Source organism: Adelges cooleyi, unplaced genomic scaffold (assembly GCF_023614345.1).
Source record: "Adelges cooleyi isolate 19-005CV unplaced genomic scaffold, UGA_ACOO_1.1 ACOO_flye_CR_arks_rails_tigmint_CR_PRNA_30, whole genome shotgun sequence".
Classification (NCBI taxonomy): domain Eukaryota; kingdom Metazoa; phylum Arthropoda; class Insecta; order Hemiptera; family Adelgidae; genus Adelges; species Adelges cooleyi.
In genome coordinates this window covers 14,804,591-14,823,352 of record NW_026095971.1, presented here as the reverse complement: position 1 = coordinate 14,823,352, position 18,762 = coordinate 14,804,591, and the positions used below count along the sequence as shown (strand labels likewise).

The 18,762-nt window shown below is 28.9% G+C and overlaps 2 protein-coding genes across 7 annotated transcripts; both read right to left on the bottom strand.

Annotated features, from left to right (window-relative positions):
* Positions 1-4,076: 4,076 nt before the first annotated feature.
* On the bottom strand, positions 4,077-18,320 carry LOC126837921 (caspase-1-like). Of its 6 annotated transcripts, none has more exons than XM_050571918.1 (7): positions 18,099-18,320; positions 7,160-7,680; positions 6,797-7,068; positions 6,448-6,626; positions 6,251-6,383; positions 5,911-6,183; positions 4,077-4,176 (listed from the first exon to the last, which is right to left on the bottom strand). In XM_050571918.1, the coding sequence occupies exons 2-6, from the start codon at positions 7,672-7,674 to the stop codon at positions 5,915-5,917; spliced, it is 1,368 nt and encodes a 455-aa protein (XP_050427875.1). In that variant the 5' UTR covers positions 7,675-7,680; positions 18,099-18,320; the 3' UTR covers positions 4,077-4,176; positions 5,911-5,914. The 6 variants fall into 6 exon arrangements, with proteins under 6 accessions (XP_050427875.1, XP_050427870.1, XP_050427872.1 ...); XM_050571913.1 differs by having other exon boundaries at positions 6,797-7,071; positions 18,099-18,319; XM_050571915.1 differs by lacking the exon at positions 18,099-18,320 and adding an exon at positions 17,449-17,606 and having other exon boundaries at positions 6,797-7,071.
* On the bottom strand, positions 14,686-18,015 carry LOC126837926 (ribosomal RNA processing protein 36 homolog). The gene is made up of 2 exons (XM_050571928.1): positions 17,807-18,015; positions 14,686-15,551 (listed from the first exon to the last, which is right to left on the bottom strand). Exon 2 carries the CDS (start codon positions 15,522-15,524, stop codon positions 14,829-14,831), a length of 696 nt encoding a protein of 231 aa, XP_050427885.1. The 5' UTR covers positions 15,525-15,551; positions 17,807-18,015; the 3' UTR covers positions 14,686-14,828.
* Positions 18,321-18,762: the final 442 nt, after the last annotated feature.

The window sequence follows — 18,762 nt, the reverse complement described above, 5'->3', positions numbered from 1 at the left end:
ATAGAAAAACAAGAAAAACTAGAAAAATTAGAAAAGTTTTTCTAATTTTTCTCGTATATTTCCAGTTTTTCAGGATTTTTTAGTTTTTCTTAGTTTTTCTAGTTTTTCTAGAAAAGATACAAAAACTAGAAAAACTGGAAAAACTAGAAAAGCTAGAAATACCAGAAAAACTAGAAAAACTAGAAAAAATAGACAAATTAGAAAAGTTATTCTAGTTTTTCTAGTTTTCCAGTTTTATAGTTTTCCTATCGTTTCTAGTTTTTCTAGGTTTAGAAGATATAAAGATAGAAAAACTAGACAAATTAGAACTAGAAAAACTAGAAAAACCAGAAAAACTAGAATAACTAAGAAAATTAGAAAAACTAGAGAAACTTTTCTAGTTTTTCTAGGTTTAGAAGATAGAAAAACAAGAAAAACTAGAAAAATTAGAAAAGTTTTTCTAATTTTTCTCGTTTTATTAGTTTTTCAGTTTTTCAGATTTTTTAGTTTTTCTTGTTTTTTAGGTTTTTCTAGTTTTTCTAGAAAAGATACAAAAACTAGAAAAACTGGAAAAACTAGAAAAGCTAGAAATACCAGAAAAACTAGAAAAAATAGACAAATTAGAAAAGTTATTCTAGTTTTTCTAATTTTTCTAGTTTTCCAGTTTTTATAGTTTTCCTATCGTTTCTAGTTTTTCTAGGTTTAGAAGATATAAAGATAGAAAAACTAGACAAATTAGAACAACTAGAAAAACTAGAATAACCAGAAAAACTAGAATAACTAAGAAAATTAGAAAAACTAGAAAAACTAGAGAAACTTTTCTAGTTTTTCTAGGTTTAGAAGATAGAAAAACAAGAAAAATTAGAAAAGTTTTTCTAGTTTTTATATCTTTTCTAGTTTTATTAGTTTTTCCAGTTTTTCAGGATTTTTTAGTTTTTCTTGTTTTCTTTAGGTTTTTCTAGTTTTTCTAGAAAAGATACAAAAACTAGAAAAACTGGAAAAACTAGAAAAGCTAGAAATACCAGAAAAACTAGAAAACTAGAAAAAATAGACAAATTAGAAAAGTTATTCTAGTTTTCCTGGTTTTTCTAGTTTTTAGGATTTTCTAGTTTACTAGAAAAGATAGAAAAACTAGAAATATTAGAAAAACTTTTCTAGTTTTTTTAATTTATCTTTTTCAGTTTATGCCATAATTTTTTTTTTATTTATGTCAATAGATTGTTTAAATAAATACATTTTTTATTAGAATAACATTTAATGTGATTTATTTTGTTCTTATGTATGAGGGAGAGGAATTTACGAATTTTGTTTTTGCTGTACTCTAAAATTTTCATAATGTGAATACTACTGTTTTTTCCCTGTGCGCTTCAATTGTTTTCCTTAAACCATCCGTAAAAATATAAGGTATTTTAATTAAATGGCTTACTGTGAAAAAACATACTTTTGTTCCGGTTGCGAGAGGACTATAGGTGATTTATTTAATATTAATAATAATAATTACTCAAAGATAGTTTTTTTTTATTAACAATAATAATAATTAATACAGATTGTTAACACAGATACGTGTTTATCGGAATTATCGTAAACGACAAGTTCTTTCAGTAGAGCGCCTAAAAAGTCCATTTTGTTAACATACTGGGTATTGGTTTCTTACAATAAACACAATAATAACGATGCAAGTCGATGAAAATTGTATGTGACATAAATGTTAATTCTTACTATAATTTATCGAACAATTTTAGATACCACCGGTCGTAAATAAAATTAATGGGATTTTTAATAAAAATACTCCGTTTAGCCCAAAGTTTAATGAGGCAATGAAATATTTAGTTTTTCAACTTTTACCAACAATAAACGTTATTTTTCCGAATAAAAAAAATTGTTTCTACTCCTCCTTTCAAAGTTAATGATATCCAAAGAAAAAAATCTATTCATCATCAACCTCTTTGTTTTGAAGAAATGAAGATTGAAGTTCAATAAAGACACAATCATAAACGTCACCACAAACATACACAATAGGTTGGCGTTCATTCTACACCTCGCGAGTAGATAGTTTGTTAATGGAATTTAAAAAAAAAATGTTTAAGTCATTATTCAAATTAAAAATGAAGCGGGTACAGCGTTTTGCCTCTTTCAAGGATAATGATACCCATATACTCGTACTCGTCAACAATTTAAAAACATTTCGTTTTTAATGAATAATGCAAATGTAGTACATAACCATTAAAACAATTAATTATTTTTAAATGATTTTTCCATTTTCTGTTTAACCGCTTTTAATTTAAGACTTTAATAATATTAAACTAATAAGGCTGTGTAAAAAAAAATAATGTTAGTTTGTCATAAAACACATTTACTCGATTCTAAAATAGGACAATACAATTTTCAATCAAATACAAACAAAAATGTAATACCATAATAATAAAACATTCTGGAATCATATAATATTATTACTAAATAATACAAATTTGTATTTATGGTAGAAAAATATATATATTATACATAAACATGGCCAGATGGTTGCAAAATGTACCATTACTCTGGCCAGGTTTACTCAACTGGTAAAAACGTCTCAATATCCCTTAAATTATTATAATATAAATATATATTATAGATGTAATACTTAAAATTTAAAAATTAAATCTTCATACAAAAAAAAGATAAGAAAAAATAATTATGTAAAAATAATTGAATACGTAATAATATAAATTAAAATGAATACAATATAATAATACAAATGTATATTTATGATTAAATATATGAGATTATACAGGAAATTAGTTTTTATCAAGTTATGCCATTTGTACACAACACAAGTACAAACAAAGACAACTTAACACTTAATGCATGGGCATGTTTTTTCAGCTTCAACTAATATATAATATAAGGAGAATAGACATTTGTTTTCTTTACAGCTAACTAGAAAGTTTGATTTAATATTTCTCTCAATGTCTGTTTGAATGTGCAGTAAAATAAAAAATATATATAACTTTATATACTTATATATTATGATATCATGTAATATATACTTGAACTAGATGGGGAGAGATCAATAAATCGTAAAATAAAGCGTTTGCTATAGAATTTCAAAGACAAACACTACATTTTTCAGTTCCCAAATCGAGTTATGCATACAAAAAAATTTAGTCCTAGATTTACAACTTCGTTTTCAAAATTATTACTGTCGGACAAACAACAAAATATATCAAAAAGATATTCGTAATAATGATTCAAAGAAATTATAAAAAACAATAACAGAAAGAAAAAAAAAACACTAATATAATATAACATGCGGTTAATGTAATCGTATAGGCCGTGTAGACTCACCGCAATATGTGTACTAAGAAAACAAGAGAGATGTACCCACCTCACACATAAAGCATATACCCTTACCAAGTACGCCACATGTACGTATTAGCTAACAAAAAAAAAAGTTAATAATAATTAACATGCTAAGTTGAAGCAACTAAATGCAGTATTTTTGTACATACTAACGATTGTACCTACTAACAAAATGGCTTTTAATAATATATAAATTTACTAAATGCGACATATCACATTCATTTTTTTATTTATCTTAATTGTATTTAAGAGTAAACACATAATATAATATATGAAAGACTAATAAAAACATTAATATTATGAAAGACATAAGCAATGTGGGCAGGTAGAAAGCCTAAAATAACAGTAAAAATAACTAAAACGTCTAAATATAAAAACTTATTTTACAACCGTAAAAATTGTAGAAAATTAACATATGAATTTGTTCAAATTTTTTAGTAAAACGTTTTTTAATTAAAACTAAATAATATTTTTGAGTTTATAATAGAATAAACTGAAAATATGAGTGCGAATAATAAGATGGTTTAAATTTCTATTATCGATTGTCATTGAAATGATAGACTATTATAAGAAAATTATGATTACAAAAATATTTATATAGCCGAGAAATTAAATCAGTCTCGAAAGAGTTATAAATTATTTTTATCACAATAATTTAGAAAACTAATTTAGACGTACTGTTTTTATTGAACACTGCTAGGTACTTAATATTAAAACACACTGATCAAACAATTTATATTGCAATATTTGCGGTACTGTTAAGAAGAAATACTGATATAGATAAATATATTTTTTTTTTTTTTGTCTTATCTTGGCTTTTTATCTTGACTTTCCGGGCATCTTTTGTTTGCATCACTAAAAAAAAAAAAAAAATACAAGTGTAATTTAAAAAAAAACTATCCTATTTTAATTATTCATTCATTTGAAAATAACATAAATACTGAAAGCTGATGTTATTTATCATTACTTTTAACATTTTGGATAATTTTTTTGTTAAAATAAAGCTATTAAACAGCATTTTATGTATCTAAGGTGAAATAGACTATATCTGAATAACAGAAAAGTCTTTGGATATCGAAGAATTTATTTAGCAAAAAATTCTTGTACTTTAAACAGAACATTGTAAGTACACAAATGTAATTTTGCATAAACTATGATGTACACAGCTAAATCCTGCAAATAAAATTGTTTGTACCTAAGGTGAAATAGACTATATCTGAATAACAGAAAAGTCTTTGGATATCGAAGAATTTATTTAGCAAACAATTCTTGTACTTTAAACAGAACATTGTAAGTACACAAATGTAATTTTGCATAAACTATGATATACACAGCTAAATCCTGCAAATAAAATTGTTTGTACCTAAGGTGAAATAGACTATATCTGAATAACAGAAAAGTCTTTGGATATCGAAGAATTTATTTAGCAAAATATTCTTGTACTTTAAACAGAACATTGTAAGTACACAAATGTAATTTTGCATTAACTTAGATGTACACAGTTAAATTCTGCAAATCAAATTATTTGTACCTAAGGTGAAATAGACTACATCTGAATAACAGAAAAGTCTTTGGATATCGAAGAATTTATTTAGCAAAAAATTCTTGTACTTTAAACAGAACATTGTAAGTACACAAATGTAATTTTGCATAAACTATGATGTACACAGCTAAATCCTGCAAATAAAATTGTTTGTACCTAAGGTGAAATAGACTATATCTGAATAACAGAAAAGTCTTTGGATATCGAAGAATTTATTTAGCAAAATATTCTTGTACTTTAAACAGAACATTGTAAGTACACAAATGTAATTTTGCATTAACTTAGATGTACACAGTTAAATTCTGCAAACCAAATTATTTGTACCTAAGGTGAAATAGACTACATCTTAATAAAAGAAAAGTCTTTGGATATCGAAGAATTTATTTAGCAAAATATTCTTGTACTTTGAATAGAACATAGTAAGTACACAAATAATATATTTTGCTTTGTAACATTTATTTAAGAAGACAGCCTAAGACTTAATACGAGCAATTATTTTAATAGTAAAAAATATATAATGTAATAGTATTGGGGATATATTAATTGAATCAAAGTAAAAAAATTCTTAATGATTATCGATAACACCAATTTTTTTTTTATATTCTCAATATTCAATGTAAGTCTAACTCAGAATCAAAAAAGCACAACATTTAGGTACTGATAATTTACATACTTCTACTAAAATTAAAGTTTTTTATCTTCATGAGGTTATAATAAAGAAAGAAAAAGCGTTAAGTAGGCGACCCAATTGAAACTAAACAGTTTTAGTAATGTGGCCAAAGTCCATATGATGGTAGAGTATGGGCGCCTTATTTTGAACTCTGTATAAAATCATTTTATTTTATTTTATTTGTAGGGTAATGTTGTTAATAAAATGATGGGGAGCTTGGATGTAAAATGACCACAATCGGTGTCATTCCCAGTCTTCGATTCCAATATAATAAAACAAAAAAATATTCAAAACAATACTGTTAAATACCCCGACCAAATAGTAAAAATATACAAATTCATGTTATTTGATTTAGTAACATAAATCTATCGTTTACCAGTTTACAAAATTTCAGGTTCGGGTGGTGGTTTTTTCTTGGGTTTGAAAAATACATCTCTAATAAGCATTGAATGTATGGTTGGTATTTGCTTTTGCCTGTGTAGCCATGGGTATTCAGGATTGTACGATTCATGGTCTAATGCTACTCTTCTCGATACACGAGTCATGATGGCCAACAAGTCAATTGAATCGAGACTGTGTTTGTTCATTTCAATGCACAGGCTCTGAATGAACCAAGTTCCGTTCTCTGGATGTCTGAATGAATAATAGCCTAAAAATAAAACAATACAATTTTTACAATAAGAGTAAATTGTTGAAAAAATCAAATATTAACAAACCATCATAAGTACTAAATGCAATTAAGAAATCTGCGTGTTTCGGTATTTTGTAAGCAGCAGTAGAAGAATCGACTTCGGTTTTACTTTCTCTTTTTAAAGTTACACCTGAATCAAGTTTTTCACCCCGACAGGCCTGAAATAACAGAAATTAATAACAATAACAATTATAATAAAATAATTCAAATGCAGAATATTACCTGAATGAAAAATATTTTTGGCTTACCAGCCAGAGTAGGACATTTGTCAGCAGTAAATGAATTCCACAAAAATTCGACCGGATATGGATTGTCTTTAGCGTAAATGAATGAAGAATTGATTCCATGAGTTAAAACAACAATAGCAAGACAATCGTTATCAGTATGATCGTCATTTGATACTAAAATTTAAATAGACACTAAATTAATTAATTAAATTATATAAATCATAATGTAGCCGTAAGGTATACGCTGGGAGTATATACTTCACACTTTTCTGTTTGTGTTTAAATGAGTATTTTGTACCAGCGGATCCCCTTACAATTGCTTCAGATTTGTAAACAGCCATTACATTTATTAATGCGGTATTCCAATTCTTCGTGGTACAAATTATTCCAAACCACCACTCGAAAATCCAAACGATAAAACATGATTTTCAGCTCTTCTACATCTTTCCACGAACCACTACGTTCAGGTAAGCTCTGGGCTGAGCCTTCAAACACATCGTTATTAATGATAACTGCTGTGCCTCGAAATTCATGTTCCATGTTGTAGCTGGTAGAGTCCTTGGCAACGGGCATTTTGGTGACTTCGCTGGGTTTTTTGTAACTTGGGCTAAGTTTACTACTAATGTATAAATATAAAACATTTAATACTTATAAAAAAACTATTTCATGATTTAGATTTTAAGTGGAGTAAATATAATATAATTTACTTATTAGTGTTGGGGGAATTAGTCGATTGCTCTTGAACGATAGCGTGAGTGGGTCGGGCATCGACAGAATCTGCATCATTGCTGGTGCTGAACCTAAACCAAGTTCCCTTATACGATCGGCCCGATGACTGAGCACCAGGGCTACTGTAGCCGAGGTCAAGAGATTCTGTTGTAAGTTCGTTATGCCTAGACTTGTTTAAGTCCCTGATGTTGGTAGCCTTCGATGTGGCTGAATACACAGATTCGCTGGACGTTGAAGGAAAACTGTGTCGTTTGATGTGAGCAGGAGACATTGACCCACCAACACAATCGATCACGTCCGATGTTCGTCGTATGCGTGTAGTTGACACTTCGGACGATTCCATGTCGGTACTCGTAGAGTCGTCCAAAAAGACTTCGTCGTCGTCAAATTCTTCTTCGTAAAACCCAGTGGATACCGACAACAGATATTCTTCTTCCTTAGTGGTTGAGCAAATGTTTAACGAAATTTCTTCTTCTTCTCCGGATAATTCCATACTGATCTGTAAAATGTTTTTAACATTTTTGATATTATTTTTCAAGCGATCGAAATAAATTTTACAATTTTAAATGAAGTCAAAGTGATAGAAGAAATGGTCAAAAACAAAAATTAGGGTTTATAATTCAACACGCAATTCTTTATGTTAAGAAGGATAACCCAATGATAGGTTAAATAAATCGGCTTATGTCTTTGTGTATTTATAACATTTGATGCATAAATAATAATAATTGGTGAATAAAAAATTGAATGCGCTTTCTGACCTGTTTAATACTATGTATTATTATTTATTATGGTAGCACAATGACAAGCTTAAAACTCAAACTACTACTAAAAAAAAAAAAAAGGCGCAATAACTTCTCAAAACGCAATCAATGAACACATACAAACTAGGGTGATACGCGACGAACTAACGACATCATTCTATACCTAAACAGAGAGGTTGTTGCTACTACTTTACTACTATTACTAATAATCATAATAATATTATAACTACTATTATTCAATAATGATAAATAAAAATAATATATAATATTAGTAATGTGTGTGTGTGTAAAAACACTAACCGTGAACGGCGACGGGTCTCGTCCGGTTGATAGGCGATACCACTAATAATAATACTGGTTTCCAGCGACTATAATAATATAATATACATTATACAATGTACGTGTAAAAAAACCCAGTAGTCGAAGGAAGCGCGTAGAAACAAAAATAAATATATTTAAAATAAAACGGGACCATAAAATAATAACAACCGAACGACCAAAAACACGACCGAGTGGAGACTAGAGACACTACCGTAGTGGTGTTTATCCTTCGAGTCGACACAATATTATTATTTACTATACTGCACTGCAGCACTCTACACAAGGACTGCTGCTGCTGCTGCATACAGCACAGAGATATTATGTAAACAATATCATATTGTACTCGAGAGTAATGTTCGCCCTGAGATAAGCATAAGCTGCTAGGCTAAGACGCCTTTTGGGTTGTTTTTCATTCGAGCGGTTTGTACCCAGAATTTAGAAATAACATTTTGTTTTTCTTCTAAAAACCCTCAACCTGTCTGACTAACTAAGCGGACGATCTCTATTCCCTGGAGAAGTGATGACCTCAAAACCGAAAACAAAATATATTTATATATAAAAATACAGTTATAATTATTTATACTGTCGATAAGACCTTAGACAGTCGACACGCGCGCGAGTTCATAGCACACAATTATATACATATTACAGTTATAATGCACACACACTTGCACGCGGATGTTACAAGAACGAAGGCTATTAAACGCGCACAAAACTGATTTAGAAAAAAAAAACACTGGTAGTCTCCTCCTCTGCATTTACCACTACCACCACCTTCAATTCCTAATTCAATCGCTATAGACGTTCGTCTACTACACGATACGACACATGTGTCATTTTGTCATGTCACAACTCACAGCTACAGCAGCTCTGACGAAACACGCACCTCCTATAATAATAATAATATTAGTATTATTAAGTTTTAGCTTCGATGCGTAGCTAAAGAGGTATCGTTTTCTACAATAAATTGTTATTTAATTGTTGTGCCTGAATCTTTTAAATCGCCGAATCGATTGCTTTTTGAACATATAGAAATATGTGCGATATATTCTTTAGATATAGTACTACTGATATACAATGAAAGCTCAAGAAACTTATTATAAGATATGAACACTTCATTTATTTCCCTTTTTTAGGTATAGTTTAGACTGAAAGTAGCCCTAGTTTGGCCCTATAACATAATTTGTTCAAATTTATTTTATTAAGAAAAAAGTAAAATCCTAGAAGCCCGATAACAATATAAAGATATTTTATAAAAATCATTACTGTTACCCGTTGATAATAATTATCATTGTGATTTTTTATGTAAACGCGTCATATAAACAGGGTGATCAATAACTTAAAAAGTTAATGAATAAAAAATTCTATCATTAAAAACTTAAATAACACTATTATGGTGATCATTCATTACATTTATTGTCAATAAAATGAATTATATACATATATTTAAATAATTTTTAACATGTATAGCAGTTTATACTAATTTCGTACTGTAACGATAAAATTGTTATTTGAAAGTGATGAAATAACTTTCAATTATAATAATTTCTAAGTACCCATGACCTCCGCGTACCTCACCATAGCATGACCCCAAAAGCGGTTTTTTTTATTTTTCAACAGTTCAGCATTAACGGTTTTGCGCAACTTCGGTTACAAGTATAATATTATGCTGAGGCCTACAGTAAGGTGGGTAGTATACACGATTCGAGACCACTACACAACGGCGCAGTATTATTATTATTGTTAAGGTATACAAGTGAGAGCAACCGACGAAGGGGAAGGGGAGAGGAGGTATAGATGCAACACCGTCGTAGACGTCCAAGACGCAGGTGCACTTCCAAGCGGTAGCGAAGTAGGCGTGTGCGGTCAGGGTGGGGAACCCTGAGGCTGTTTGTGTGTGTACCGAGAGACTCATACAGCAAAACCAAGAGAGATAGAAAAAAATATATTCATTAAATTAAAACGCATGTCCCGAGAACGACTGTTGACGTTTAAACTACCTACTATACACAATATCCACGAGTCAAAAAGAAAAAATTACAATTTCTTTTTATAGATACAAAGAACTACAAAACGATGTAACACTATAGAGATACCAACTTTTAAATTTTACAGGAACGGTGTTTAAAAATGTATAATGCCATGTCATTAAGTGTGTTTAATAAATTAAGTCCTAACCGGCAAACCTAGGAGTCTTCCAATATTTTTATTCACTCTTTCATTACTTAAATTTGTCTGTATAAGCAACATCTGTGCACTACTCCCACCAAAAAATTTAATCTTAAATAATGACTAAAGTCTTTTATTAATAAAATACGTAGGAAAATCTGAAATGTTAAAAATAAAGTCCTACTTGCGCTTGAAAACGTTCAATATTAATTACATACATCTATATTTACGTTATAAACACTAATTAGAGACATTTTATACGAGAAAAATATTTTAAAAAGGAAACCAAATGGATAAAATTGTTAAATCCAAATTTAATTTTAATATAGGATCTTTTAAACGGATTATAAAATACTTTTTATATTTGGATACATCTCTATATAATAATTAATAGATGGTATTTCTTTAGCCTTTAAATTGCTAAAATTATGTTTTTTTTTAAAGGCACGTATACGCTACGCTACAACTGAAAAATGTGTTACTTTTGGTAATTAAGAATATTTTTTAATATTTTATTACTTATATAAATTATATAAACAAATCCACAAGTTTTGCTCAGGTGTTTTCTAGAGGATATTAATATCAATTTAATTTAAATAATTTAACCCCGTATTTTGTTAAAATCACGCTTTTTAATATTTATAAATATTAAATTATAAATGTTTAATAGTTTTGAAATTAGAACCGTTTACAGTTTTTACATTAACTATTATCAAAGATTAAGTTTTGTGTTTAAATCTATACAACAATTACTAAAAATCAAAATACAATTTCTATACAGTTTTTCCAAATGTTAAGGATTTTAAAAACGAATAATATTATACACTAGGTTCACTATTACTATCATTTCTGAGACATACAATGTTCATATAAATATAAAAATTAATTTTTATCTTTTATTTACGTGATTTGTATTATTATTTACCAAACAGATTAACGACGGTCCGTTAATAGCAGCAGTATGGACGCGAGACCTCAGATTACTAAAGAAATTATCATTGGACGAAACCTAGGTCCGACAGAAGGCAATTGGGTAGAACGTAGAACGCAGACTGTGAAAAAAAAAACCTATTTACAAAAAACTTAACAACAAAAAACACAAAGAACGTTTTCCAGCCTTATCCCCGGACACACCTATCGATCGGTTCTACTGAGAATTGACGAGGAGGAAAACACAAAGACTAGTATTAAGTACGAAAAACAATGTTTTGCGTACAAAAAAATCCATAAATTTCCGTTCGTCTTCCAACGCCAACCCGTTTCACCGTAAATGTGTACAAGGATAAAATTAAAAACAGCCTAGTGTTGTTTTGGAGTTCCGATTTGTTTAAGGTTTTATCAGTTAAACACGACCTGCGCCCCGTTTTATGTCCCTTCGGCCTTACAACCGATGTTTAATACACTTTCCAACATCTGTCAAGATTACAAAGGGTTGCTCTTTCCATCGGACCGGTGCAAGGTCTCTAACATTATTCTTAATGTTCTCACGTCGAACCTATTATCATCATCGGTCGTTCACTATTAACTATCACATTACAATACACATCATGGTATAATAAAAAATGGAAAAAAATCCAGAAACGGGTTTACTTAGGCAATGGAAACGCGACTCTCCTCGAAAAAAAGTAGGTAACATATTTTCAACTTGACAAAGCCCATAAGGCCACCACTCCCCCTTTACACACGGTTAAGGTTTTTAAAAATATTATAAATGAATGAAGTATTATTGCAACAATATAACGAATTAGTGCATCAATGTTATATCATCACAATAACAAAAGAAAATAAATTAAAAATATTAGTTTCTTACTAGACTATAGTTCTTCCTAACAAATTAAAGTTGTTCAACCAAATCCTCTGGTCTCTCTCTCCCACACATCCGTGTGTTTATTTTTAACATCTACCCACCAATTCTCTGGTTCGGTCGTTAACATTAAAAATGTGATATTATAATAATAGTAATACACTAATCCAATGTAAGATCAACATAAAAGCAAACGACTACATAAAAAACTAAAAAAAAAAATAGTAATATTCATATTCCCAATAATACGATTCGCTGATTGGGTTCGGACATACCTAATTAATTTGTAACACCTGTGCGTGAAGATGTTTTAAGAATTATATGTCTAAGGGTTTAATAGAGAAATGTGTTATTTCTACTACCCAATTAACAAAATTATAATAATTAACTTCATGTTTGTACTCAATATTACTCGTATCGTTTTTTTATAATATGTAAATATTTAAATTACGATCATAAAACGTTTCATTAATATTCATAGTCTAAATGATTATTTAATCTAACAAAATTAATATAGAGGCGGAGACAGGAGGACGAGGGCAATTACCCTTCCAGTTGTCAAGAAATAGCTATTAACAGGTTGTTTGTTGATACATTTTTTTTATCTTAAAATTACTTGGTAAATGATGTTATATAGTAAAAGAATAGCGATAAGAACAAACTGTGTTACCAATAGAAATTAAAAACTCGTTATCTACTATTTAGTATAATATTAAATTATTATAAGCCGTAAATTATACATTCCTAACTTAATTATCCAACCTTTGGCGATACTCGATAGTAACTAATTTAATCAATGTTTATTGATCTGCATAATATTGTTGTATTACTAATAATTAAAGCGTAACGACTATAAATGACCCATTTCTAGACAACGTATATTTTTTAGAAGAACTAACATACTACATGTGTTATTGTCCAATTCGTTATTTCTTATCCTCCTTTGGTGTAATACTTAAAATTGTATTATGTTCGTATCATACGATACTGATATTCGCCCACCTATTAATATATATTTAAAACAAAACTTACATAATTTACTTCAACAAAAAAAATACGGCTCTTGGAAATAACGATGGTAATTTAACGGTTGCAGACATTTTTATTTATTTATGAACAAGTGTACATTTTTGAAAAAATCTAAGTGCCTCCATAAAGTTAGTTGTTTTATATTTTTAATCAATAGTTGGACCAGAACAATAAAATAGGAATTTATAGGGATTAATGCATACCTAAAAATTTAACTAGGTCGGTTTATTTTTAAACAAAAAATAGGTTATTGCCAACTTATAAGAGTTCTGTGTTACACCCCTAAAACTTAGTCCGAAAGACATACTGTTAAAAGTATTAGTTTGGATATTATGTCACAAAAACCACACACTCGACAGTGACGCGTTCATTTTGTAAAGGTACACATATTTTGTGTAGAACTTAACCGTTCTAATAATAAATTATGTCGAGGAGATTTGTTCAAACCTATTTTGAACAAGCTTTTATTATTATCATAATTTTTTTAAATAAGCTCGTTGGAAATAACCGAATTTACTCAATGATGATTTCAATGTTTCCATCGAAGTCGGTGCCATGATGACATCATATTGTGTCCTGACTTCCCCTCCTATAATTTTTAAACGCGTTTGTCACAAAACTGTTTGTGTCAATTACCAGCAATTATTACAACACTATCAACGCATCAGTCGCACACAATATGCTCAGTTGTAAAACAATTAATCCTTTGTTTTTTTTTCGCAAATCGCATTCGTGTGAATTGTAAGCCAAACGTCGCCATACCAATTGTTTAATATGATAAAAAAAATTCTCAAGACCAAGGAAAATAATAATTCTTCAATGTCCACGTGGGGACTTACACGATAAAATTCACAATAAGCTAACAAATGTAGATAAAAATACACTTCCAAATAGTAGAATAATATATTATTATAATGTTATACTATATGTATTCAATCAAATTAAATGTACATAATTATTTTTCTTAAACTTCAACCAATTTATTTCCTATAATTTTCCTCGAAATGGAGTGAAATATAATTACCGAGTAGGCAAAAAACCAAAACAAATGCCCAACAAAAATTTTGTATTTACCTAAAAATACGGTTTTTGAGACGCAACAAAATTTGGACTCAAACCTTATGAACAAAACGGGACGAGTCAAAAAATTTTGGTTCGGTAATACTACTACATGGTCTTAACTCTTAACAGTAGGTTTATTATTTTTATCCTAGTAAAATTATTAACGTTTCATTCTATTTATACTCATCCACATTATGTATTTAAAAGTTATCAGCATATTAACCCTTAACTGCAAACCTATTGATGATACATTATTTATTATCATAATATGTTAAGAAAAATAGAAATAATAATTTAATGATTGGTAAATAAATATCACTAGTACTTTTTCTGAACTTGACAAAAAAACAGTACAAAATTGACAAACTACAGAATTATGTTTTATTTAAGTGTCTCATAATAATATAATATACATAATTACCATTGAAATATCAAGAAATACGATATGAGTAAACTAAAAATGCTAGAATAGTATGAATTTACAATAATAATTAATAGCTATTACTCGGCATTATTTGCAAACATTTTTTTCTTCTCATTACCATGCGCCCTGACTCTCTTCTGCTTGATATGCTTGTTAAGTTTTCCTGTCGTCTTGAGATCCTCATACTGGCTAACCAGCTGTAAAATCTTAGTTTCACTCTTCTTTAAAAATTGTGGCTTTTTGCCTTCCTTCAAATCTTGTAATCGTTTCTTCTTTTGTTCAGATAATACATTATCTTGTGCATCTTGTTTTTGTTTTTCACGTTCCTGGTTTTCTATTCTTTGCAGCAAAAATTTAATATCAGCTTTTTTCTCTGCTGGCTCTTTACTTTTTAATTTTTTCTGAAGTTTTTTCTTTTCTTTGGACTGGATATCTCTTAGAAAACCGTAGTCTCTTTCAAAGGCACGCCTATTGAATTCACCATACAAAGAATCAAACCGAGGATCAATCGGTTGTCTAACTTCAGGTTCAATTTGAGGTTTATCTTTTTTAACAGTTAAAGAAGGTTCTATCTTAGATGATACTTCTGATGGTCTATTTTTATTATCCCGCTTGACAGTTTTAAGACGAGGAGTTAGTTTTCCTGTTTTTTTTATACTGTTACGATATATCTCATTGCCAACTTCTTCTTTAAGTTTACGCAGTTCTTTTAGGGATAGTTTTTTAAGATCAGGTTTTATATCGACTTCTGAATCAAAGTTTAAATTACTCATTTCAATTTTTTTATAAGAACACAACCACTGAAATAAAAAATAAAAAAAATAACTTTTACATTATTGATATGAAAAATTACTGTTTGCTAATACTTCTATAAACGATAACCGTAAATGGAAATGTCCATTAATACACAAATATGTTAACAATTCTTTCCTACCTGTCTAATAAACAATTAAATAAAGAAGGTTATATTTGTTATTCTTTTTCTTTGGAGATATAACATAAGATCTCATTCATAAATCTCAACAGTAATAGTGTATTTACTACTAAAATAATTTAACTATATAGAATACTACTATTTATAAATATATGTGGTCAACCCCAAATAGTTGGAATGAAGGCAAAGAAGATGTTTTATGATTAAACATGATGTACAACTTGAACTAAGTTAAAAACAGAAATACTGTGTACAACACATAACTAGTAGTGTAAACAATAAATCAAGTTAGTACCTACATAAAATATAGACAGTTTTTTAGAAACTAATTCTTGTTTATACATCAACACAGGCAACATTTGTTTGAACATGTTCATTAATAATGGTTTCTTAAGTAATATGCTTTTCATTTATGGCTATTTTATTTTCTTATAAACAATATACAATATAAAGTTATTATTCATCAATATTAATTTAATTTAATTCATAAAGAATTATACATTGTTTTGTATTTTAACTTTATGTTATATAGCACTTGTTGCAGTAAATTTTGTTTGAAAATTAGAAATGTACACACAATAATGTTCTTTGCGATCCCCTTTAAACCCAAGCGCATGGTATAATTGCCTGTTAGCAGTTGATATGCTAAAATTACATACATTTAAAGGCAAATTATATCATAGATATATAAAACAACTAGACAGCTAATTTAAATCTCATGAATGAATTGTTGCCACCAGATGCCAAAAAAATGCAAGAATGCAAAAAAAAAAATTATTGCCCTGTTAGTAGGTATACGGTGGTTAAACTTCACTGCTAACACAAAGTTTATAAAACTTCAACACAGAGTACACTATCTAGTTGTATTACATATGTAAGGTACACAGTTAGGTTTAGCTGAACATATTTTACTTTATATCAAAATAATTATTTTTTGATAAGTTTTTAGATCTCGACATTGATAATATTATAAAATGTTATTAAGAAACAAACTAAAAAAATTAATAAAATTATGTTACATGGTAAGAAATTAAAAAAAATAATTTTATACCTAATAATTGTAATTAGGTATTATATTATTTCATTTGATTTTTTTTAGGTTTTCTTAGATATTAAAGAGTTAAAAACAAAAAAAATACTATCATTTCAAAAAATAATAGATATTATGTTTAATTGATAATCCTGTATACAAGTAAAAAATATCAACTATAAGCAATGAAATAATTACAATAAGTAACTATCAACAGGTAATATTAGTGTGTATACACATTTTTTCATTTGGAATAAAAATCAGCTTTTGGTCCATAAAAGTACCTTTTTAGGTACTGTGTATTTTCAATCTATAGATTTGCTACATAAATACATTTGTGTTGTGTTTTAAAAGTTTATGTGACCCAACACAGAAAAAAAAAATAAAAGCTTCATTGTAAAACCAATACTTTTAAAGCGTTACCTGTACATCAGAGCTAAACTTTTAAAATAATAATAATTATAATTTCAACTAGATATTTTTTAAAAGAAAAAAAATTGATGTCAATTTACAAAGGTTTTAGTATTGATAGTACTATAGTACATTTAGTTAGGTAGTTGGTACTCAACTTAAAATAATAAATAGGATTGGCCTCAGAGAAAAAGTTGTTTTAGTTAAAGGGTCCATCATTGATTGTCAAAACGTAGCACTTAAATAATATAAAAACACTTACAGGTCAGATTGAATTGACTGGAGATAGACTATAATAGGTTAATTAAAAAAATACACTTACATGCCAGTAATAGCCATAAGTCTTAGTAAATAAGAATGGCGACACAAAAATTATTAGACTAAATGAGCATTATAAATAAAATAAAATAAAACAACTGTAACGGACAAAAAACGATACGATACTGAACATATTAAACTCTTTAGGTACTTTAAGATGACCTAAGGTGACTCATAAAATTCGCACAACCACCTACAATTATTATAATAAATGGTACATGGGTCAGTATTGGCTGTCGGACAGGTCACAACATGAGTCATGAAACACAAATCAGGTAAAACAACGATGTGGCTCATAGACCTTTTTCAACAACAATAATTAATAGTAATTTAAAATAAACTATTACAACATTCTGGATTACCTGCTGGAAATTCGTCACAGACAAAATTTACAAAGGCGTAAAAAAACGTCTAGCTAATTATAATAAAAACTGTCGGATTCAACATACGATTTTTAACTTCAACACGTGCAAAAAATTATTTAATATTTATCACACTTGAGGAAAACCCAACGTGCGTTTTCGGTTGTTGATAAATAAAAAAAACGTGTATTGCGCATTAGGCTCAGCGCGTGGTGTTTGTGTGTTCACTATATTATTATTTACTATACTATTATTATTATTATTATCAAACGTTTAATGTGTAAATAGTCACCTGTATTTATTGTACTTTGTTTTGACGTCGACCAACGGATTTTCGTCTCATTCAAACGAAAATGACAGTGGTATTATCTTAATCGCAGTCGGCAGTGTGTAATATTAATTAAACATAAATAACAACAGTGATAGAGAGAAAGAAAACAACGAGATCAATTCTGACGGCAGAGAATGCCGTTGCGGTAATGGCTGGAAAACGAATGCGTCACAACTCACAACTCAATACTCGCACGCTGGTGTGTTCGCGCGGCGCCGCCTCGCGGGTGTGTTGTTGGTGTTTATTTAAACCGCCGGGCGGCGTCACCGTCGCGTCGCATAATCAACATCAACAATAGTATAGAGGAACACACGCGGACCGATTGGCGATGGAAAATATAAAAACCGATCCAATAAACAAGTCGATTATCCAAAAATCGATAAAAATTAAAATTAAATTATTGAATTGTTCAAAGCTCGGTTATTTTATAAAAACCACATATTTTCAGAACTCAGATCAGCAATAATGCAATAGTGTTTATAGGTCCTTGGACAATAAATAAAACAAATTATACGGTGGTAGCATAAGTAGCTGAAATGAGAATGTAGATCAGAAATAGGAACGATACTTCGAAACAAGTCCATATTTGATGTGGTTTTGGGGATCCAAACTCTTCGATAAGTTT

Coding starts and splice junctions, on each gene's coding strand:
- LOC126837926 (XM_050571928.1), bottom strand. CDS start 15,524: ATGAGTAATTTAAACTTTGATTCAGAAGTCGATATAAAACCTGATCTT.
- LOC126837921 (XM_050571913.1), bottom strand. CDS start 7,674: ATGGAATTATCCGGAGAAGAAGAAGAAATTTCGTTAAACATTTGCTCA. Junction 6,627..6,796: donor GGAATACCGCATTAATAAAT/GTAATGGCTGTT, acceptor TTTAAATTTTAG/TATCAAATGACGATCATACT. Junction 6,384..6,447: donor CAAAAATATTTTTCATTCAG/GTAATATTCTGC, acceptor CTGTTATTTCAG/GCCTGTCGGGGTGAAAAACT.